At 35.9% G+C, this 26,196-nt stretch overlaps 1 protein-coding gene across 5 annotated transcripts in view; it reads left to right on the top strand.

Moving 5' to 3' along the window:
* Positions 1-19,099, top strand: part of pou6f2 (POU class 6 homeobox 2) — a 174,720-nt gene extending 155,621 nt beyond the window's left edge. For 4 of the 5 annotated variants that reach the window (XM_067434798.1, XM_067434800.1, XM_067434803.1 and 1 more), the window contains 4 exons: positions 2,558-2,767; positions 6,474-6,630; positions 9,074-9,242; positions 18,243-19,099. In XM_067434798.1, the coding sequence (XP_067290899.1) occupies positions 2,558-2,767; positions 6,474-6,630; positions 9,074-9,242; positions 18,243-18,747 (1,041 nt within the window). In that variant the 3' untranslated portion in view covers positions 18,748-19,099. The remainder of the gene's footprint in view (positions 1-2,557; positions 2,768-6,473; positions 6,631-9,073; positions 9,243-18,242) is intronic. The other variant, XM_067434801.1, reaches the window with a different exon arrangement.
* Positions 19,100-26,196: the final 7,097 nt, after the last annotated feature.

A 26,196-nucleotide genomic window follows, 5' to 3' on the forward strand; every position in this document is an offset into this window, starting at 1 on the left:
AAAATGTTACAAAAGATTTCTATTTCCAATAAATGCTGTTCTTTTGACATTTCTATTCATCAAATAATCCTTAAATAAGTTAATCACAGTTTCCAAAAAAGTAGTTAAATGTATTGAAAATAATAAAAAATGTTTCTTGAGCGCAAAAATTAGCATATTGAAATGATTTCTGAAGGATAATTTGACACTGAAGGCTGGGGTAATGATGCTGAAAATTCAGCTTTGCCATCACAGGAATAAATTACCTTTTAAAATATATTAAAATAGAAGGCTTATTTTAAATTGTAATAACATTTCACAATATTACTGCTTTTACTGTATTTTTTATTTAAAAAATATACGCAGCCTCTTTGACCATAAGACACTTCTTTCAAAAACAAAATCTTACTGACCCTAAAACATTTAATGGTAGTAAATGTCAGTTTTGATCTCATGGTGAGTAATATAAGTAATATGTGTATTATGTATAATAAATAAATCGTTTTTTATTACACAGTTACTTGACTCAAGCATTTTGATCTCCTGCATTAAAGTATTGCATGAGTATAGTTGTGGTGCACTTGGATGAAAGAGGCCTTAAGTCTTGCGGTTCCACTGACACAAACCCTTGTTGTGTGTGTCGGGAGGAGGCGTTGAGTCCTTTTCTCCTGCGCTGTTGTTCTACATGGCTCATTGAAGCCGTGGCCTTGAGAGGTAAAACAGTGCAGCTACAAAGGGTTATGGCCTTTGATCTGTGACAGCTGGAGAAAGGGGGTGCAGAAGACCAGTGAAAAGGATTGTGGGAGGAGGGCGTCCCTTATACTAGGACCAGAATCATGAAGGTCTGTGTGTTATCGGGGGACGAGTGGTTAAGAGGCTACGTTGTTAACTCGGCCCTTCTCTGCATTTTACACACACACACAGTTTTCCTCTGGTCTTATGATAGATAATACAGTCAGTGGTGTGCACCAGCACACATAAAGGTACTCAGAGCCTGACCTTTAGAGAGGAGCAGAGAGCACATTTTGTGTGGGGGGCTTTCATGTGCACATACTTATGTCTGTGTGTCGGCTATGTACGTTCAGCTAGTTTTGTGGTTCACTGCAAGTGGTAATGTATGAGTGTGTGTATGTCTTTCAAGCCTCTCTCAAAAATAAAAAGGTTATACAGTCTATTTTCTCCGCCCAGTACTAAGTAGCCCTCTATCCGGTAAAATCTGAGGGCTTTGATACTGTGACACTGATGAGGTCCTCAGAGTGTATGAAATACTCTAGTTCGATGTCTTTGTTGTTTTGTCAGGTACGAAGGTTATGAGTGTGACTACATGTTTTCGTCTTGTCCATTTCGTGTGACTCTTTTCCCGGCGTTTATGGAAATTTCCGTCATTTGTGAGAAAACCCTTCCCCACCATTGACGGAATTTTCCGGTTTTCCGTGTTTTCACTGTTATACGGTAGGGGGCGCTATGACCTATGATCTGACTAAATCAGTACTAAAGCTTCTGATCAAAACACATGCAAAGATGTTATATGTAATTATATATGCATATGTAAAATAAGGAGATCATCAACATTAAACAGCATATAAATCCAAACTACTTAATGTTAAATAGAACTATGCCAGCATTAGGGGAGTTGATGGATTCGATCTACTCAATCTGGGTTTTGATCATTGTTCCTATCCATGAATCCGATCCAGATGTAGTCTTTGACAAAAATTTGATTTTCTCAGCCTTTTGCTCAAAATGTTGTTTTTTTATGAAACTCACCCACATTCAAGTGATGATAAAAAGAATGCATGAAGGTAGAATAAAAGTAGAGGCTCTGTTCTTTCTCTTGACATATTGCGTGTTCAGATATTCATACAGTAAAAAAAATTCTGGGAGCCATGAAAATTTTGTAAAAATGATCAAAAACACTGGCAGTGGCTGCCAATTTTTTATTTAAAAAAAATAACGATTTCGGGGAAAGAGTTATTATTCTGTAGCATATATATGACTGCTTTTGTATAAGTATAAGTTAATATGCTTGAGTAAGATCAATCGATCAATCGATCAGTACGATTTTTTTGTAATAAATTAATTGGCCTACTTGTATTCCACAAGAATGCTTTTAATTGTTCAAAAGTAACCATAACCAGCACAAATGATTTCAACATAACAATAAGAAATGTTCCTTGAGGTCCAAATACGCAAATTAGAGTGATTTCTGAATGATCATGTGACACTGAAGACTGAAGTAATGACCAAGTAAAGTCCCTTCAAGAAAAAAAGTAATTTCACTCTGTGGCCATCTTTGAAACGCCTCTCGGGCAGATATTTCGGTCATGCAAGTACAGCGTCTATCTCTTTGAATGGGAAAATATCAAATTCTCCAAAGCTGTTCACCAAGCTCAAAAAAGATCACCAATAAAATCTAATAACTGTATCGCAAATTTTGTTTCAAAACGCTTATCATAAAAACAAAAAATAAAAAAGCCAATGAATGTGCTGTTGTATATGATGTTGTATATTGTATATTTGATTACTGAATGAATTGTTTAACCTGGTATTTTATTTCTCTTTTTCTGCCATTTTATAGATCATTGGTACAATTCCATTGATGCCAAACTCTGTAGGACCCTCCAGCCAATCAGGGGGCGGCACTCCCTCCCTGCAGGTCCAGCCAATCACACCACAGCTGCTGACCAATGCACAGGGTCAGATTATAGCCACTGTGATTGGCAACCAGATCCTGCCAGTGATCAACACCCAGGGAATCACACTGTCACCCATTAAACCTGGACAGCAGGTACGTAATGACCATTTAAAACAATAATTTCAAAAACTACTGTTGTGTATTGATGTGAAAATATGTGAAGGTTAAAAGGCAATATGCATTCAAATGCCAGAAAATAATGCATAATATGTCCAAATACACTATATCGACAAACATTTAGGGACGCTTGCCTTTACATGCATATGAACTTAAATGACATCCCTATCTTAATCCGTTGGGTTATGGAGTTGGCCCACACTTTGCAGATATACCAGCTTTAACTCTTCTAGGTTTAGGAGTGTGTTTATGGGAATTTTTGCCTATTCTTCTAGAAGCGCATTTGTGAGGTCAGACAATAATTTTGGATGAGAAGGCCTGGCTCACAGTCTACGCTCTCATTCATCCCAAAGGTGTTTTGTCGAGTTGAGGTCAAGCCAGTCAACTTCCTCCACACCAAACTCGCTCATACATGTATTTATGGACCTTGCTTTGTGCTTGTTTTTTTGCTTTATGTTGCACAGTAATGCTGGAATAGGAACTGTTCCCACAATATTTGGAGCATGAAATTGTCCAAAATGTCTTGGTATGCTGAAGCATTAAGAGTTCCTTACACTGGAACTAAGGGGCCAAGCCCAACCCCTGACAAACAACCCCACTTCATAATCCACCCTACACCAAACTTTACACTTGGCACAATGCAGTCAGACAAGTACCGTTCTCCTGGCAACCGCCAAACCCAGACTTATCCAAAGGAGTGCCAGACAGAGAAGCGTGATTCGTCACTCCAGAGAACACGTCTCCACTGCTCGAGAGTCCAGTGGCGGCGTGCTTTACACCACTGCGTCCGATGCTTTGCATTAAGGCTTGAATGCAGCTGCTCGGCCATGGAAACCCATTTCATGAAGCTCTCTATGCACTGTTCTTGAACTAATCCTATGGCCACACAAATTTTGGAGGCCTGTAGCTATGGACTTCTGGGCACTGTGAGCCTCAGCATGCACTGACCCCGATTTTATGTGGTCTATCACTTTGTGGTTGAGTTTCTGTTTTTCCCAATTGCATCCACTTTGTTATAATGCTACAACCAGTTGACAGTAGAATATTTAGTAGTGAGGAAATATAACAAATGGACTTACTGCACAGATGGCTAACTATCACGATACAACACTTGAATTTGGTGAGCTCCTGAGAGCGACCCACTCTTTCACAAATGTTTCTAGAAGTGTCTGCATGCCTAGGTGCTTGATTTTATACACATTTGTCCATTGAAGTGATTGGAAAACCTGGATTCAATTATGTGTAGGGGTGTCCCAATACTTTTGAAAATATGGTGTATTTACATAATAACCTATAATATAAAGCATAATATAGCCATAAACACATATAGCCAACAGAACCCACTCTACAGTCGAACAGTAACACTGTAATTCTCAGGCTTGCACCTATAATAATACATAGCAATAATCAAACTTTAATGTAAACCATCCTTAAATAACAATGATCAAACTCCTATATACAATAATAATCAAGAAACACGTAAGAATACACCTGTTAAAGAGCCTAACAACAGTGCAAAACAAAAGACTATAGAGACATGCATATTATCCCTCGTCCTACCCTATAATCTACAGCAGTCGGCTATAAAAGCATCTATAGGTCAACCTCATTTCTGTTGGAGCATCTCTGTGTCATATTTACTGGAACCTTTGATCACAGACGTAAACGCAGTAATGCATTTGTAATAATGTTTATGGATTCGTCTGCGTTTCAAATTGACTCGCGAACATTTCCATGCAGCGATAATTTATGGCTGTCAAACACAATGGCGGCAGAGAGATCCACCGAAGCTCGGTAATTCTCACAGACCTGTCGACAGTTCTGACAGTGTGTGCAACACTACTGACATCTCTCAGCATTCAAAGAAAAACACACTCACGCACAAACACACAGAGGAGAATTAATAGTGCAAGAGAACAGCAGAGAGAAGCCAACCCACTTTTAGACAGATGAGACGCTTGTTTCTTGAAGAGTGGAGATGCACCATCTACAAGAGGCGCTCGATGGTGCATAAAACATGAAAATGTATGGTGCCGCAGTCATGCCACATTGCCCATAATAATGACTCATATTGTAGCCACATAATTTTGATTTCTGGGCTCAGTAAACGTGTGTGTTTTCCTTTTCGTGTTAAGGTTTCGGTGCTGAATAGCCAGACGCTGTCGTTTCTTTTGTGTACTTGAAAGTATCTGACAGCCGTGTTCAGTGAGAAATTGCATGGGGAGTGAATGCAACCTCTAGCATCTCCAGCGGTCCGCATCTCTCATCTCTAATAAACAGGCATAAGAGTCTACATTTGCTTATTCTAATAAACAGACTCAACCGTTTTACCTAGTAAACAACCACAGGACAAAAATATTTCTCTCTTGAAACCCAAAAAATCTCTTTATTTTATTCTCTGTAGTGTGTTCAGATTTCATGTTCAAAATTGTGATGCTTTCTTAATAGTATAGTAAAACCATAAAAAACTATATATACATTTTTAATTAAAAAATGTATACATAAATTATTGCAAAGTTCTTTTTGCAATAGAAAAACTAAATTGGGGCAGTCTGTAAATGTTAAAATACTCTTTGTTTTAATAGTATATCTATTAATGTCACAATATATAATATATCACAATATATCTATTAATGTCATTTTAGTGTGAAAATATCAATATCAACCTTTTCTGTGTAAGATTATATACATATACACCAAGTGTTCGAGTAGTGTCCGAATTCATAGTATATTCGAAAAATAGGTGAAAAGTACTCAGAGGTGCGCATTCAGTGGGCATTTTACAATCTCATGAGGCCACGGAAGAGGATTTATAAATGAAAGTAAAGGAACGCAACTGACGCTGGAAGGTCGTGTTACAGTAACAACATGGCATATGTAGTCTGAATTCATATTCATTGATACTACCTATATTCATATAATATAGAACATGCATTTTTAACAATCAAACAAGTTAAAATCTTATGCAGTACCTAGCGATGTTGGATACACTGAAAGTAGCGCGATTAACCAAAGGTGACCACAAAAAAGATGAAATCAACTTTGTAGCTCAAATAATAATTTTAACTGAATAATTAATGTGAGTGGTTCTATAAAAACTTTTTCTGCTTTTATACCTCAATCACTTTCATTGTAAGTGCTTTGCTCATGTTATTTAGTCAAAATGAATTTGCCACAATTCATTCCTTCTTTTTTTTTTTTACATCTACCATAGTACTAAGATTTTTCTAAATATTTTTGAATGAAGCCTCTTCTGCATTTATTTGATGAAAACGGTACATTTTAAAGTAATTTTTCTATTTAAAAATATTTTAAAATGTAATTTACTCCTGTAGTGGCACATTAAATCTTCAGCATAATTTCTCCAGTCTTCAGTATCTCCTGATCATTCAGAAATCATTGTATTATGCAGAATTTGTGCTTAGGAAACACTTCTTATTCTCAATGTTGAAAACTGTTGTGCTGCTTAATAGGTTTGTGGAAACTGTGATATTTTTTATTCAGGATCAACATTTTTTGAAATGGAAATCTTTTGTAACATTATAAATGTCTTTACTGTCCCTTTTTATAAATTTCCTTTGAGAATAAACTTATTAATCTTACTGACCCCTCTGACTTTTGAACAGTAGTGTATGTTCTGTTCTCCTAGTGTGTGTAACTTAACGCGTGTGCATTTCCACAGCTGCCACAGGCCGGCCAGACTTCACAGGCTCCTCCAGTGTCTCAGCCAAGTCTGCTCCGAATGCCCCACAGCCAGAGCCCCCTCCGCCAGGCCTCTTCCTCCTCCTCAACATCATCGTCCTCATCCTCGGCCCTCAGCGTCGGCCAACTAGTCAGCAGTGAGTGTGCGCTGTATCTCTTAGCTGATCCACTTTTACTACGCATAAACATTTACAATGAGTTGACCGTTTTTAGATGTTTTCATATGCAAGTGTTAACGAAAATAGGCTGCCTTCCTTATTCTGGTTTTATCCGATTTTAGTTGATTCTGTCATCTAGCTGACCAAACTCTAGACCTAATACATGGAAGGTTGTGTTTAGAGCGGCTTTGGCCTCCAAAAGCACCACATATAAATCACTCCCTCCAGCCTGTCAGAGCCACGGCGGCCCTTTTAAAAACTGTTTTACTTAGATAAATTCTCATTTGTCATAGCCAATTGGCCTAAACCCATCTGCAGTGGAGTTTTAAATTCAATAAACAGGAAGTTGCCATTGATCAACTTGCTGTGGATATAACCAATGGACTTTGGTCGTGTTTTATCCCCCCCCCCCCCCCTTTTTTTGTTTTGTTCAAAACATACACAATACCTTTAGCATTCTCTATTCATTTCATCAGTTTACCGCCGTGGCGCAGCTCTCCATGCCAGATTGTGTTTGTCGCGATGTCCTTGGCTAACGTTAATTCCCCAGAACATGTTTTGAATGGAGGGGGGAAAAAGTCTGACTGACCCCACAGCCACCACATTCAGCTCAGATGGAATAAATGGCGTATTTCAAGGACCGTACACTATTTGCATTTGGGAAATCTTTTTTTTTGTATTTTATTTGATGAGGTGGATATCATGATAACTACTGCATTTTGAAAATCAATTGTTTAGACAGTAAATGATTTGGTCATGGTTGTCCTTTCAGGGTCAAATTCTTTGAGTATTATTAAAAATGAATTCTTTTCAACAGTTCAGCTATGAAAAAACGTGCGTTGACAATTTGTCATAAATCATTATTATGTGGTCAAAAAGACAAAACTGCTGCATCTAACAGGAATTTTCAATATTGCATGGGAGCAAGTTCAGGTTTCAACAACTAATTTGCATATGGGGAGTGACAGGGTGCTGGTTCAATAGATTTTGACTTTAAATATAGCTGATGGATTCTTTTAATAATTCATTCATAATGACGTCCATGAATTATTTAGTCGGCCAAATTTTTCTTATGTAAGCAAGGATGTAAGACCACCTGGCAGTGATGTATAATGCCCAATCACGTTTTATTAAACTAAAATTGCACAAAATAAAATCTATAGACTAAACTATAGACTCGTAGCTGTTAAATGAATCCGATTTAAATTGAACCTCTGCATACCTCTGTCTTTCATAGCAAAATGCGCATGTAAACAAAAGAACGGCATAAAAATGAACGTGCATTGCTTTAGAGTCCTATTCACATAAGCATTCATTTTGGAAGTGAAATTCCTAGCTTGTCTAATAAGAACCGATTTCAATGTAGTGCTGACTGGCATTCACCCTTACTATTATAAATCATAAACCTTTGTCAAAGTCATATTAGAACAAAGTTAGTGCACTTATATTCAGTTCTGAATTTAGTCTATGAAGACTCAAGACATTCCTGTTATATTAGAAAACATGAATGCAAGGTATTGAAATAGTAAAATGACAATTATTTAATCGAACATCTTTTAAGCAGATGCTTGAAAGGTTTTCGATGTCAATATTGTTTTGTATTAAAAATTGGGAGAAATCCACAATTAATGGGTTAGTTCACCCAAAAATGAAAATTATTTCATTAATTACTCACCCTCATGTCGTTGGACACCCGTAACACCTTCGTTCATCTTCAGAACACAAATGAAGATATTTTTGTTGAAAGCTGTATAAGGGCATAAAAGGCACTAAAGACGTCGCTACAAAGTCCATCTTACTACAGTGGCTGTACAATAGTTTTACAATGCGACGAAAATAGTTATTGTGCGCACAGAAATCTAAATAACGACTTTATCCACCAAGTTATTGACATGAACTTGACGCATACATCACCGGGGTAGCTCCACCGTTCGAATCATAGCGAATACATGACCCGGAAGAGGAGGACCGCCGCCATCGCGTGAGTTCACGTCCGAGACCTACATGGAAGACAATAACTTGGTGGATAAAGTCATTATTTTGTTTTTTTTGCGCACAAAAAACATTTCCGTCGCTTCGTAAAATTATTGTACAGCCACTGTAGTGAGATGGACATTGTAATGACGTCTTTAGTGCCTTTTATGGGTCTTGTGGGTGGGTCAGTGGAAATATACTGAATGCCAATGGAGGCCTATCTGAAGCCATTCTCAGCCATCAGCTTTCAACAAAAATATCTTCATTTGTGTTCCGAAGATGAACGAAGGTGTTACGGGTGTCCAACGACATGAGGGTGAGTAATTAATTAAATAATTTTCATTTTTGTGTGAACTAACCCTTTAAGAGTGACATTACATTGTTTCAAGGTGATGAGGCTGTGTGAAAGGGGAGTTGCAGCTTTATTCTTTTCTTTTCTTTTTTATAGACCCTCAGACTGCACCCAGTGAGGTGGATGGTGTGAACCTGGAGGAGATTCGAGAATTCGCCAAAGCGTTTAAAATTCGCCGGCTGTCTCTGGGTCTTACTCAAACCCAGGTGGGCCAGGCTCTCAGTGCAACTGAAGGACCCGCTTACAGCCAGTCTGCCATCTGCAGGTATGGAGGACACCAAATTATATTATATTATATTATATTATATTATATTATATTATATTATATTATATTATATTATATTGTATTGTATTGTATTATATTATATTATATTATATTATATTATATTATATTATATTATATTATATTATATTATATTATATTATATTATATTAATTATATTATATTATATTATATTATATTATATTATATTATATTATATTATATTATATTATTATACAACTATCAGGATTAACTAAAGCAGTAAAAAATTAGCACTGAAAAGGCAAGGACAGTTATTTTTGACTTTTTTTATTGCATTTTTTAACATTGCATATTTTCTGACCTTAATGCATACGCTTTTGTTAGAGTTGCATATGAGGAGAGTATTTAAATGAATCATGCAAGGTGATTTACTAAGATCTGTGATCGCCATTTACTGGTGTTTGCGCCATTATTTACCCCCCAAAAACACATCTTAAACCAGACGTTAACTGATAAATTGCATTGGTCATTATGGAAATTATCCGGCTGTTCTTTAATCTGTGTGCGTCGTCAGTAGATCACGCGCAGAACTGTCTACTCCCATCGTCGCTCTTTTGGAATTGTGCTCTCATGCAAACATATTATAATTAGAGCTTTCAAAATTAGTGCGTTAACGCAAATTTATTTTAATAGCACAAAATATATTAACGCGCAATTAATGCATTAGCGCACATTTTCTGTTTGATTTGTGGCCTAGCCCGTAGTTGGAGAAATTGAGATAAGCCATAGATGTAAAGGATGCAACATTAATAGGGAAAGAAAAGGGTTAATATTAATATTACTATTCTAAACCAAAAGTGCAGTTATTGCCTGAAACGTATTCTGAATTTTTAAGCTTTGGCATAAAAGACATGAACAAGTTCTTTGATAAACATCTCTGACCTTTGATACATGTCTAGTCTTCATACTGTATTTTTGAGTATTATTGAATAAGTATGGTTTCACTATTAATAAACGTACATTTGTATAAAGCATGCATATTTGTCCATAATTATGGTGATTAGAGTATTAAAAACGTAATTTAAACTTAATTTAAGATACATTTACAACTGATAAAAAATGTGTGATTAAATTGTGATTAATCGTAAGTTAACTCATGACAATCATGCGATTAATCGAGATTAAATATTTTTATCAATTGACAGCTCTAGTTATATTATATATATATTTTAAAACTATCATAAAGTAGCTTTTTGTAAATATATATATATATATATATATATATATATATATATATATATATATATATATATATATATATATATATATATATATATATATATAAAATCAGGTGATAGTTTTACATACAAGTAGTACCCTATTTATATTTAATCACAAATCATTAAGATGTTAAAGAGAGATGTTAAACATTCATAACTAATGTGCAAAACATGTCAGATACTTCCAGCTATTCCAGTCTGTGCCCGTCTCCACTCATCTTTGCTATGTCTATATGAAAAGATTCATTTACTAATGTAAAATACATCAGCTGTGGTATTACAAGGAGCACTTAAACCACTTAATAATTTCTAAGGTCCATTGCCATGTATTCACACATGACATTTAGCTGAAAGGAACTTGACAAGGCATGACTTTTAATAAAACGTGGTGTTCCACAGTGCAACAGCGACATGCTTTTGGTCATAAACTAGGACATTATGTAGCATGAGTAAATTAAATATTTAACATCATCATTAGAGCACCAATTCTTTGTGCATTTTGAGGACTTCAGTGGTTACTGTATACATCAGGGGACACTTTGCACTAAAAAGGCCAAATGTGATGTCAGATTGCATTTATAAAGGATGCACAATATCTTAAGACACAAAACTTATGAGGCTTGTGCTATAAGATATAAATAAGAATAGGAAAAGGCAGGATAAATGCACTAAACCTATAGTGCAACTGCTGCATGATCAATAGTAGAAACTCTGAATATTTACTCTCAATCTGAGAAGTAAACAACTTAACTTGTTTTGGTCCAAATGTTGATTTGTAGTTACTGATTAATAAATTTAACGTAGCAGTCTAATAGTAATAGTCTAATACTAATAGTGGTAATAATAGTAATAGTCTAATGCAAATGACTGGTAGATGAAGTAATTGCTAAATTACTTATAGTTAGTAGAATGTCTAAAATGGATCATCAAAATAAAATGTTACCATGTATTAGAGTTGTGTAATATATTGTTATCAATATTATTATCAATAATAATATATAATCAATAATCGCTTTGGGTGTACAGTAGTACATATGAAAGCGCTATATAAATGCCTCATTCATTCATTCAATATATCTGACATTTATAATACATCTCACAACAAAAACATGGGATTTGTTCCAAAGGGTTTCCACAGGTCTTAAAAAAGTCTTAAAAAGCCTTGATTTGACCACAATTTAAGGCCTTTAAAATGTCTTAAATTGGATCATCAGAAAGTCTTAAAGGGGTACTTCAGTGCTGGGATGATGAATCTGTATTTAAACTGGCTCTTCAATGTAGTAGAAATGTGATTTTTTTTTTTATATTTATTTGGTGCTTTCTAGACTGAGAAAAGACAGAAAATGCATTTTTGTCTCATGGGGATGAAAGACTACAATTCCCAGAATGCTTCGCTGCCCTGTGAGGCCATTCCCAAAGCCACCAACTTGATTACTGTGACTGAGTTGAAGACACTACAATTAAAAACTGAATGTGTCTGTTCAATATAATGAGTGAGTCACCGCGTGAGTATCACAGCACTGAGCACTAACTGCAGGAGTCAGATAAATGAGCTGATGAGCTCTCATGATGAAGGCTGAGGTAATCGCGACTACACTCGCGGCTTACATTCACAACGCAAGTTCAGTCTGGTGCGTTTCAGTTCATGCCTTTGCAAGCTTAACTTTCATAGAAATTAATTTGAAAAATTAAAAGACTTACATTGCTCACCATAGCTCTGCTTAAATGAGTGCCTGTAGCTGCGAGCTGAGCTCTGAGTGTGATCTCCATCCCCCATGTGCGGGTTCAAAACATGCGGAAATGGCTCCCTCTGCTGGCTGTAGTCTTTAACCTTTGGCCAAACATTTCTCCTATGATTCAAATATCGTCAATTTGCATAAATCTTTTGATCTCAGGGGGATATGAGGGGGGAAAGCACAATCATTTGAATATACTCCAGGGTTTCTACTGATACAAAGCAATATGCTAATCGCTGAAGTAACCCTTTAAATTCAATGTCAAGGCCCTATGATTTCTGCAATGCAGAAAATGTAGATGAAATTGCACAATCATTATTAAAAATGGAATTTACTGTATAATGCAGAATGTCGCGTAATTTGTGTTGTTGCAAACCCGTAAGACTTTTGTTCATCATATAAAGTGATTGAGTCTCTTCAGAAAATGTAGAATAATACGTTTGGTTCTTGTGGATTCTTTTTACGATCTTTTTATGAACTTTTTGAAGCGTCAAAGTGGTAGAAGACTGGAAGGGCTGGAAATCTTTCCGATTTCATTAAAAATATCTTCATTTGTGTTCCGAAGATGAACAAAAGTCAGTAAAATTTAATTTAACCATTAAAGCAGACTCCAGAAAAAAATAAGACAGATTTTCCTAAATTGAATTGCAAAATTCACTGCAAAAAAGTTGTTCCTCAGGATTTTTGTTTTCCAGTACAAATTTTGGACTTACTTTATATTGGGTGGCGTTAACTACTATGTACTATTTATATGAATAAGTGTACATACATGTTTTTACATTGTACTTAAATTATTAAAATTACCTGCATGTAATTACATCTGTAATTAATTTCTGTAGTTACATTTATAATTACAATGTTGACACTTCCCTTACACCTAACCCTACCCTTAAACTTACCCATCCCACCACACCTGTCCCTAACTCTACCCGTATCCCACCTCAATATCAGCAAAAGTGTTTTGCAATACATTATGAGCACAATTTTTTTATGTAAGTGCATAGTAGTTAAGGCCACCTAATATAAAGTGGGACACGAATTGTAAACATCATTCAATTAAGATATATTTACTTGACATGGAAAATTAAGAAATTAAGTCAAACTTAAGTGTCAAAACTGAGTTTATGCTTAAAACAAGAACAAATATCTGTCGTTGGGTATGAATAACTTACATTTGAATTAGGTTCATTATTTATGAACCCACTGGCAGATATTTGTTCTTGTTTTAGTCATAAAATCACAAGATCGCAAGATTTTACAAGGTTTCTTTCCTCAAACTTTAAGCTATTTTTGTTCAAATTAATTACAAAGTAATGGAGACCTGTTGCAAATTGTATTTCCAAACTTTAAAGTGTCACTAATACTACTCATTGTGTGCTTAGACATTAATATTTAAAGAACATATTTATGTGTTTGTTCCCTACAATGTATTCATTACATTTTCTTTAAACGATCTTAAAAAGGTCTTAAATTTAGCTTAAAAAACCTGCAGAAACCCTGTACCTGTAAAACTCTAGAAAAGTAACTGAGAGTGTGCCATGCCGTGCCGTGTTTTATTTTAATTCATCGGGATTGTAAAAGGCTTATAGTCTGTCTGATGATACACTAGTGTGATACACACACGGCTGTAGCACGCTTTTTAAAATGTCATCATATCAGCAACGATGAAACCTGAAATTGCTCGGTGGAGGGAGAGTGAGGGAATTCCTTATGAAGCTTCAAACTAGTGCAGAAAGTCTTAAAAATCCTGTATGAAATATTTAGCCGCATGCATTATTTAGATATTTATAGCATACATTAAAAGCCATTAGTTTCCAAAATAAACAGGTGATGTGATGTTTTTCTCTGTATGCGTCCTTTCATCTCGTCAGAAAGGAAAGGGGGATTTTTTTTTTCATTATTTGTTCATTTGTATGACATTGGACATGACAGTGTGCAGAGTGTTTTTGGCTTTAAAGGCAGACTTCACATGCTTTAGTTTAGTTAACATCAGCAGAGACAAGAGGGGAAAGAGGTGAACGTGCTTTTGCTTGTGAGTGTGTGAGCTCTTGGGGCTCTTGTAGTCTTTGCTCAGTCAAAATCGGCCTGACAGATGTCTCTATCTTGTCCGATCTCATAGTTCACAGTGGAAAAAAGCATTATTGGTTCGTCTGAACAATCAAAAAGGTGCATCGTCAAACTGATCAGAGACGGGGGTCATTATTAAAGGCCGGACAATCCAGATGCCTTCTGACTGATGTGAAGCATCTGACATCAATGGAATGAAATCATAGAAAACACGTTTGACATTTTCAGTTTATCGAGGATAATTGATTAATAAGAATGCAAATACTTTCGATAAATAATAAAATCTAAATCTTATTATAATAATTTGCTCCCTGATTTGCTTAAATCAGTTAAATGCACCATTCTCAGTGCGACAAATTACATTTGATTTAGCACGATTCACAGCCGCTCCTCTTTTGCATGCACCGTTGCACGCGGAGGCTCATAAGATGTCATATCATCACATAATTGCGAGATGGGAATCGCTTTTCCACTTTTAAGCCGTGTGGATTTACAACATTAATCCACAGCGAAACACTGGATTCACATCAATGATTCATGTCTCAGTCTGCAAAGCTGCCATCTATAATTTGCACGACAAATTGGGCAGAAGAGCTGCTTAACATGACTGTATATATATTTAATCACGCATACTTTCCAACTGCCTTGTGCTTCATTTCGGTCTCAAGGCTATCCTCTGTATTCGCCTCAAAAACCATTTACAGACATCTTTTGAATGGGGAGAGCGGAGAGAATTGTAACATATACATTCAGTAAATGTTAAGCAGTACATTTCAAACATCCTTGAAATATTACAGTAGCTGTTATTACAATCAATTAAACGTATGACTTATTCAAGTCAGAAACCGTTCCAAAATTATTTTATCCTGCAAGGATGCATTAAATTGATCAGAAATGTATCACGGGTTCCGCCAGGTTTTCAACATTGATAATAATTTTATTCATGTTTCTTGAGCAGCAAATTATCATATAAGAATGAGTTCAGAAGGATCACGTGACACTGAAGACTGGAGTAGGGATGCTGAAAACAGAAATAACGTAAATTTTAAAATATATAAAAATAGTATTTTAAATTGTAATATTTCACAATATTAATGTTTTAACTGTATTTAGATTTGTTTTAATGCAGCCTCTCTTTTAAAACATAAGAAAAATATTGCTTGAAAGTCAGATCTTAAAATTGCACAAAACATTATATTTAAAAAAAAAGAGAGAGATAACACTATGATTTAAATTAGTGCAAATGTATTAACCAATTACAATTATCCCTCTTTTTCTAAAATAAATACAATACAAGAATACACACACACACACACACACACACACACACACACACACACACACACACACACACACACACACACACACACATATATGTAATAAGGTAGTGATTTTTGTTGGTTCTGTTTAATGTTCCATCTGCATTTGCAGACTCTCTCCAACCGAAAGATGAAATGTTTCACTTGTTTTCAGGTATTATTGCAATGATCAGTGTCTAAAATTAAGAATTTAAATTAAGTTGGCATCTCAATATGCCTAGATTCTTGCTCAGTTGGCTTTAACAGGGTGCTGTCACTCATCTTCCGTGCTGACAAAAAAAAGTCTTTTCGTTTGAGGACCTGGGAGAGCGAGGGCCTTTGCCCCCGCTTCAGGCGTCTTTTCAAATGCCAGTTAAGATTCCATCAAAGGCCTCCTCACAGGAGCTTGTCCAGGAGTTCGGGACCAAGAGAGAGTGTGTGTTGTTTCAGGGAGCACTAGTTCACCTCTCTCCCCTCTCTCAGCCGGGCTTTTTTCTGTCTGCCTGACAGACGTCCATGTGTTGGATAGGAGCGCAGGTCAGGGAACTCACTGAAACGTCTCTCCATTAAAGCCGGTGCGAGACACGCCTGGAAATCTCCTCGTTCAGTGGAGTCTTTGGAGACAAAAGCTCTTCGGATCTTCTGTAACTATATACTCTGTAGCTGGTTATCCAGGCTTTAGATCAGTAGATCAGTGCTTCTCAAGGGGCTTTACTTCAGATTTTACATCGCACTTTCAGAGACAGCACATTTCTACACACACACACACACACACACACACACACACACACACACACACACACACACACACACACACACACACACATATATATATATCATAATTTAATTTACACAATTATATGGTTAGTTTCTTTCACAGCAGACCTTTTTTTTAAGGTTGAGCCATTAGTTTTTACTGCTTTAGAGACACATGAACAGCTTGTATACTATATCTATCCAAATAATTTTTCAAAACAATTCCCATAATTCAGTGGAAACTAAATAAAGAGCCACATAATGTGCTAAACTTTACACGCTTAAAAATAAAGGTGCCAGGAAGTACCAAAAAATGAGTTTTCACAGGCAGTGGTGCCATAGAAGAACCATTGTTTTCTTGCCATTTTATAGTCTAAAGAACCTTTCTGCACTACAAAGAACCTTTTGTGTAATGGAAAGGTTCTTTGGATATTAAAGGCTCTTCATGGAGTCATACACCCTGCCAAAGGACCAGTTAAAAACCTTTATTGTCATTTTTTTTTTTTTTTTTTTAGGAGTGCAAAACTTACAACAGAGTAAACACAGAACAAAACACAAAAACAAAAATAAAACAGCAGTAATAGTAACAGCAATGAAACAAAAATAAGCTGAACTGACAAATAAGAGTAGTAATAGTAGAAATATTTAAATAGTAATAGCATGTATATTAATAATGATGACAATTTTTAATAATTGTCCATATTTATATATAACAATAATGATACTAAAGATGGTGATCAGTTGTGCTAATGGCAATAGTAATATCAATAATAGATAACATCAGTAATAATGATAATAATAATAGTAGTGGTACTAATACAAAAAAGGGTCAGGATAATTGTGTTGACAGAAAAAAAGTTAAATCCATAATAATAATAATAATAATAATAATAATAATAATAATAATAATAATAATAATAATAATAATAATAATAATTGTATCAATAATAATATTACCAACAGTAATAATATTAATACTAGATTTGGCGATGATGATAATACTTTGTACTGAATACAAAGAACTTTTATTTTTAATAGTGTGTCTTTCTCGCAGCTCAATGACTGCTGTGTGAAATTTAGCTGGGTGTTTTTTGAGTGCTTATTTTAAACAAGTGTAAAACTAGTAAACATGACAAATTTTCCATATTTTTTTTTTGTCCAGAAAGCAAAGTTTCTAGAGCAATAGCAGAGTAAGGCCTAACTATTAGACTGATTTACCTCCCTGGAGACCCCATAAACTTGCAGACATATTCAAAAGTGAAGGTGAAAATGTATTAGCATTAAACATTAAATGAGCATCAGGGTTGCTTGAGGAAGATGGAGAAGTTTTAGAAGTGTATTAAAATGTGTGTGCATTTGCGTGAATAATTTAAACCATTTGTGAATTAATAATGCTTTTAATGTTTTATCGCATGCTTGTGTTATCCGTTTGACAATATGTATTAAAATCTCTCACGGGAAAGAGAATTCCTTATCATATGTGATGCCATCTGTGGCTTTGATTGTACAGAGGAGCTAGAGAAGAAAAATGCGAGGCCAATAAATGAATTCATTCTTTATGATATATCAGTCAGGTGCTTGTTTGTATTTGGACTGGCCTGTGGAAGAGTCCTCTTGGTTCAATGCATCATGGGTACAGAGAGTCAACAAAAGCATCATATGAAGGAAAATGTAATGTGCTGGAGTGCACAAACTAGCTTTTTGGGATTCATTTGTTTCCCAGCATGCAACAGCTGGAGCAATGCAGTAGTACAGGCCATGGAGCTCTCTGTCCTATTGGTGGCTTGGACCAAGAGACCCCTTCTGGGCGACTGGCTCAGACAGGAAACCCCTTGCCCCATCTGGGCACTTGAGTAAGCTTGTTCTCTCTCAATTCTCCCCCAGACACACCATCCTGAGAAGCCACTTTTTCCTACCACAGGAAGCCCAAGAGAACACTATAGCTAGCAGTCTGACAGGCAAACTGAACCCTGGCCTTTTATATCCTGCCAGGTTCGAGAAGTTGGACATCACCCCAAAAAGCGCCCAGAAGATTAAGCCCGTGCTGGAGCGCTGGATGGCCGAGGCGGAAGCCCGCCATCGCTCCGGTATGCAGAACCTGACCGAGTTTATCGGCAGCGAGCCCTCCAAAAAGCGCAAGCGCCGGACCTCTTTCACGCCGCAGGCTCTGGAAATCCTCAACAGCCACTTCGAGAAGAATACTCACCCCTCCGGTCAGGAGATGACCGAAATCGCTGAGAAACTGAACTATGATCGCGAGGTGGTGCGCGTCTGGTTCTGCAATAAGAGGCAAGCATTGAAAAACACTATTAAGAGGCTGAAACAGCCCGAGCTCGGGCCGGTCGCACCGATGGACCCTCTGGTCGATAATATGGAGGAACATCCTTAGCTCAAGATGAGGCGAACTCACACCGATGGAGGAACTTCTGATGTTGTGGACTTAAACCTGGACAATTAGTATCCGATGCATCATCGACTGGATGAACTGTCGACAAAGGCAAAAAGAAATATTGTCAGTGTTATCATCACAAAAGCAAAAAACCAAAAAATTCAAGAAAAAAGAGAGTTTAAAGTACTGATTCATAAGCAGTTTGTGAGGATTTAAGAGCAAGGATCGTATTTAAATCAAGGATGGTGAAGAAACTACTTACCAAAGTTTGTTGCATCTGATTTCTGAGGTTTTTTAATTGTAAATGTGTTTTACATTTTTACATTTTTACTGGGGGGAAAAAAAAGAAGAAAAAAAAAGGAAAGAACAATATTCGTGTAATGGGGTTGGTGGGTGTGACATTGGATCTTTGTCTTATTTTAACTCTTGGGTTTCATGTAAATATTTCTGGTAATCTGTCGACAAATTGAAATCACAAGTTCCAAAAATATCTTTGAGAAGTTTATTTCAAAATTGTCACGTTTCTGCTGTCCTTATAAGGCCATTGTCAAGTGTGTCATCTCACTCCGTTCATAAACATTAAGGCATCCGTCATAAAAAACTGCACTTGGGAGGAATATTTTGCAAAGAGATTCTCAGTGACCATACCATAGATATCCACATTCGTTGCAGCTGTGATTAAAGCTATTTTACGGTGTTGCCAAAGCCTCCTAGCCAAAGAACAAGGACATCATGTCTCCTCAAACCATTTTATTCTTTTCATCTGATCGGATGTTTTTATTTTTGTTGCACTCAACTAAAAGTATATATATATATATATATAATTTCACTTGGTTTATGCAAGTTATCTTTTGTCCTCGTGTCTTTGTCATTTTTGGTGCTTAAGGATTTTGTTGGCTTTTTGCAAAAACTCTGTCATTCCATTCTGTCAGTCAGATGGAAGAAAGACATTTGACGGAAGCCAAACATTTTTACTAAATATAAACCTTGATATATATATATATATATATATATATATATATATATATATATATATATATATATATATATATATATATATATATATATATATATATATATATATATATATATATATATATATAAATAATGAATTGTCCCATGTACACCATCCTACAAACCTACAGCCTCTCTTACGGTTACATTTTATAAATTATTTTCTTGTCTTTTTTTCTTCTTTTTTGGTAACAATTTACAATAAGGTTTCATTTGTTAAAATTATTTAATGTATTAACTAACATGAACTAACCATGAGCAATTACAGTATTTGCCCATCTTTAACATTAGATAATAAAACTGCATTAACTAATGTTAACAAATACAACTTTTGATGTTGGAGATAGCATTAATACATTTTATAGAAGTTCAGTTCATTATTAGTTCATGTTAACTAATGAAACCTTATTTTAAAGTATTACCATTTTTGTATAATTCTTATATTGTATCACTTCATACTTAAAGACAAAAATAATAAAAAATAATAAATAATTTTTTTTCTGCAGCATTGAATACCATTTAACTCACGGTTATCAGAAGTTGCTAAAAACTGCTTAGTAACTATGATATTGACATTCCTTTCTATAAAATGTTGCTGTTTAATTCAGTCTGCATCTGTCCATCAGCAATGAATAGAAAATGGCAAGAACAAAGAACATCTTTTGAGGTATATATGCAAATGTAGTACATCACAATGAACATTTGCTACAAATATACTTAGAGAAAAATTGTCCGGCTTCTGACGGCTACGTAACCGATATCTTGACTCGCATTGAAAGAGCTGTCTAATTACATGAACTCAACTCATATTGTATAAATATGACATCCCCCCCAGCTCGTTCATTTTCATGAATTCAGAAGCATGGCATCTTTGTGTGTGGTTACAGAGACAGGACGTCTTAAGGTATACAGGCTTACGAAATAAAGCTGTAACCAAAAATTAAAACCAAGAGACGAGAATCTGCGTTCTGCCTTTGCTCATCTTTTCAATGCTGGACCAAAGCTCAATAGTTATATGCACATTGTACAGAGAAATGGCTAAATGTCGTTGACAATCTTGAAATATGTAACTGATTGAAGAAAATTGATTAAATGGAGTATATCATTAAAATTACCTCAGCACTGTCCTGCTAAGTAGTGAGCAATGTCATAACATGATACCTGCAAAGGTTCACAACAAACCATAAAGGACTTGTGTATATGTTTGTAAGTAGTTTTTATGACCGTCATTGATTCTCACCTGCTTTTCTTTACGATGTGCTTTCCAGGGTCACGTGTATAGAACAGACATTGTTACATGACTTTCTTCTTTTTTTTATTGTTTTCGTTTATGCATTGTTTATGTTTGTATCTCCTTTCACTATGTAAGATACATTTTTGAGTTTGATTGCCTGGAATTGTCCTGTATAAATGGGGAACAAAGAAAACTTTGTGGTTCAACTCAATTGTTTTTGAAGGATGATGGAAAACCTTTTGAGATTTATTGAAGAACACACACACACACACACACACACACACACACACACACACACACAGTCGAGTTTGAAACGTTAACGTCGTTATTACTCTCAAGACCTCGAAACCAAAGCTGTTTAACCTGCTAAGGATGCTTTAAATTTTATAGACTGAAAACTGTATGTATTATATAGAGCAATATCTGTTCGGTCAGTTAAGCTGCACTTTGTGTATTTCTTAACAGCTTCAAGTCTGTCACATTAATTTGTACCATAATAATTAATAAAAACAATTGTTTGAGATGAAACACAATGGCTGCGTTTCTTACTGTAGAATATTTTACACAGCAGAAGATTACTTAATTCACATTTCATGGTCTGAAAAAAAAAATATCAATAAGTTATGACAACATATGTTTTTACCAAGCGGCAATCTCCCGCGATCTCTCTTGAAGCCAATACGGAAGTAATGTAAACTGCAATTCCTCAACTGGCCACCAGGGATAGGCTCCAGAAGGGAGCAGACTCTCATTGAGCCCCATGTCCAACTTTACAGCAGAAAAATACATGTTTACAGCCTGGTACAAATTGTGGTTTTTGCCTATACGGCTAATTTTGACCTTCATGACAACTGTGAGGAGGGTGAATTTTTTTATAACTCATTTGTTTACGTTGTATAAAGCCTTAAAGTTCTGCATAATTAAGGGCGTGGTTACAGGTGGATAGCCATTTATCTGCCATCTATAGTCATTGCGTCACCTAAGCTCCGCCCACATCCCGCCTTTTTGCCCATTTTCTGTTATCCGGAAGTGACACAGGATGACTTGCTCAGAAGATGGCAACGCCCAGCTCCCCCCTACTTTAAGCTTCAGAACGGCTTATCTGAATCCTATGGGTGATATCACGTCCATATTTTTTTACAGTCTATGGTTTTTACATTGCATTAACTCATCAAAATAAGTTAAGCATTAACAACTGAGTTGTGAGAAAATGCTTCCCTGCCGAACACAGAATTGTCCAGGTTTCTGTGTTTTCACTGTTAGACGAGGGGCGCTATTACGCATCTTCTGAATCAATACAGAATCTCCTGATCAAAACAGGAGACGCAATAAAGCAAGAGAGCGCATGTAAACAGATGCATATGTAAAATAATGTGATCCTCAACATTAAATGTCATATACATCAAAACTATCTAATGTTACTGAAGGAAATGTGGACCCAGGTTAAGCTATAGGACATTAGGGGTGTTGATGGACTCGATCTACTCCATCTGTTGTTTGATCATCGCTCTGAATCTGATCTGGATACAGTCATTGGTGCGTTTCATGCACACCAGTAAGCTGATAACTCACAAATATCAGCTTATTAAAATAACCAGTTTTCCCCATTTACATGCAAACCATAGACCGTAAAAAAATATGGACGACTCGACATCATCCGTTTCCGCTTGCCATATTTGAAGCTTTCAGGCAGCCTTGCACGGCGCGGACATCTTGGGACCGTGTCTGCGCAGTAGTGTTTTCGGGACCGGAGTTGCGCAGTAGAGCACAGGAAGTAGAGCAGGAAGTACAGCCGCGATATCAAAAGCCCACCCGCCCACACTCTCGCAGATGCAGAACAATTAATTATGTTGGTGTGAAATAAACAGTTATGGAAATGTAGAAATTAAAGCTAAAGCTCTAATCTGCTCCCAAAAATTTTGAAAAAAGTCCGTTAGTGCCTCAGTGACAACTTCACTCAGAGAAGCCGTCAGTCTCAGCTGTCAATCATGACGTCACACACCCCGTTTTTATAGCATCAAATAACTAACTAAAACTAAACTTATTTTAAAAACGAACACCTGAAATGAAATCATCGTGATGATAACTGCCTTCAGTGACATAAACTAACTTTGGGGGAAAATTTTTGAAGTGTAATTTTATTGTTTAGTTTGTCTCGCGTCCATTAGAAATCACAGAGGGGCGGCTATACTGGGACCGGTCACCGGGGGGCGATCGAGGCGCGAAAGCTTCAGTAAATTAGAGGGAGACTGCAGGCTTGATGCAAACCAGTAAACTGACAATGCAAGTAAACCGCGTTTACATGACTTTATTAATAAAACGGGTTATTTAATTGTAGTGACGTCAAAAATGATAATGTCCGTGTCTGACTTTCAAATGTTACATCAGTTGTGATGTTAAATAAAGCTTGTAAACGTGTCAGCGGGAGATTTACGGCTCATATTATCCCTCATGCAGTTCCAGATGCAGCGTTTTGACTGAACCTCTTCTACTTCTGCTGCATGAGATGAGAACACATCTTTAAAATGTTCTGGGTCATCAAAGAGTCTGCGTTTGTGATATATATGTCTTTTCATGCAAAACGCTAGCTCGCTCTGTCTGGATGCATTTAAATCTGCTGTAAGTTTGCTTTTTTTGTTACCTATCACACATGTGCACTGCAATAAGCCGAACTACCTGTCCCGACCGGTTTATGCTTACGCCGTTTATGACCTTACTCCGATAAAAGAAAACTCCGATAAAAGTTTACATGACCATGTTCATTGTTGGATTATTAGGCATAATCGGCTTAAGAACGTGCATGTAAATGCTGAAAGTACACATTCCACTGGCCATCATGATAAATCTTACTGTAGTCAAATCACATTATGTTTATTCTTATCATCTTAATCACATTGACAAAAATGTGATTTTCTCAGCTTGTTGTTAAAAATGTTGTCTAAAAACTGTTTTTTGTTGTTGTTTTTTTTATTTTTTATAAGCAGAGAGACTATTCTTTCTTTTGATATATATCGCATGTTCAGATATTCTGATATCAGTCTATACTGATATTACCCCATTGGCCTACAGCTATTCCGTTGAATGCTTGATTCTGATTGGTTGACAAATGTTCTAAGGTGTCCAATTATTTTCCAGTAAACACACAGCTATGAATTAATTTCAGGTCTGTCGACCACATTACTTATCCATATTGCGCTGCCAAATTATTTCAGTTATTTCAAAGGTCCTAAGCAAAAGAACAATTAAAGACAATTACCAAGCAAGCATATGTGAATGATACTAGGATAGAAATGTCTATATTATTCCCCACTAAATGATCTTTTTCACACACACACACATAATATAATACAAACACAGACTCAGTACTCTCTTTAAAACTCAGTACTGCTGCCACTGACTTTTTAAAAAAATAAAGCAATTACATTTTTCAGTCGCTGTTTTTGAGGCAGCTAAATTTACAGCTCCGCTATTACACTGTAAAAAAAAGGCACATTTTTAACTTTTGCAGTACAAACAACTTGGATATTTAAATTATTTCAACTTAAATTATGTCAAACTGACTTTAAAAAATGAGTTAAATCTTGTATAACTAATAAAAACAAGTTTAACATTTCTTAACTTATTTTGATGAGTTAAAACAATGTTAAACCATATGTTGTCATAACTTATTGCACATTTTTTATTTTTAATATGTAGAATTTTTTTACAGTGTAGAGATGCTGCATCCAAACACAAACAAAGGTAATTCACACATGCTTAATTTCTCTCTCTCTCTCTCTCTCTCTCTCTCTCTCTCTCTCTCTCTCTCTCTCTCTCTCTCTCTCTCTCTCTCTCTCTCTCTCTCTCTCTCTCTCTCTCTCTCTCTCTCTCTCTCTCTCTCTCTCTCTCTCTCTCTCTTCCTCCCACACACACACACACACACACACACACACACACACACACAAACATGCATATCAGTGAATAGAATTAGCAATGAAGACTTGGGATGAGAAATTTGTTCTAAGAGCGTTTTTAATGACGAAAACCTGACAAATGTTTTGAAATAAAACAGCTGAACAATATCTTGATGGTACACGCAGAATAATTGACTCCAGTCTGCTGTATTATTGATATTCAACAAACACTTTACTTAGTCTACTCATTATTTAGAGAACTAAATAGCGTTCTTTCCCTTCTTCCATTAATAAAAATCAGCGTTCCATATCATAATTGAACTTTATCAACTATAAATGTTTTGACGGAAAAAGGGGGACCAACACAATATTAGTGATGTGGTAATAATGTTATGCCTGTGTATAGCATCACTCATGCAAACTCAGTGCAGGTTGTTCAACTTCCAACAACAAAAGGTTATAAGCTTTTTATAAAACATGAAACATCAAAAAGTTGGAAACTTTATATAACAACTATAAAACAATAAACACTTAAATGCTTTATGATGATGATGATGATGATGATGGTAAATAACAGTCTTGTCACAATGGTAAATTGCACATATAGTTCAAATGATGTCTCAGAAATTGTTGTCACATATCAGAGTGGTGGATTCACAACAGCGAAAATTTCAGTCATTCATTCGGCAAAACAATCCCATTTAGCCTTTAAAAGACACATTGTCTTGCTATTTTAACCATGTTGAACCCACTTTATTTCCCAGTGATTCGTCTCTTCCTCTGAACAATAGCCATCTTTCATTCTGTCCTCTGTAATGTGCCGTCCTTCCATGTAATCGCTGATATAAAGTGAAGAGTCACACAGAAATACTTTTCGCCTTACAGCCGAACAAGCTTTCAATGCTGAATTCACACCTAAAAGCAAACCAACGGCCCACAGGCTTCCAGGGTCAGCAGCAATTCATTTAGATTTCCATAGGGTCAATAGAGAGGAATCCATGCCAGGGTTATTTCGCATCAATATTTCATTTCTTTGCTGCATCAGATAACAATAATGAGCCGTCTATAAGAGAGAGAAAGCACATTCTCTGCTGAAAGGCTTTTGAAAGTAAACTCTGAAGTTTGTGACGGCTTCTCTTGTCCATGAAGTCTTTGAAAGCTTGACTGGCTGGCAAATTGAAGAGCGGTAAATAAATAAATATTAATCATAAAGAGGCACACACAACATAAATTATTAACATTAGGCTGAGAACTGATGTTGAAGATGTTTGTGTTGTCCTTTCTTCACATCCTGGTCTTCTTTTTAAA

Source organism: Pseudorasbora parva, chromosome 24, assembly GCF_024679245.1.
Source record: "Pseudorasbora parva isolate DD20220531a chromosome 24, ASM2467924v1, whole genome shotgun sequence".
In the NCBI taxonomy this organism is placed as follows: Eukaryota; Metazoa; Chordata; class Actinopteri; order Cypriniformes; family Gobionidae; genus Pseudorasbora; species Pseudorasbora parva.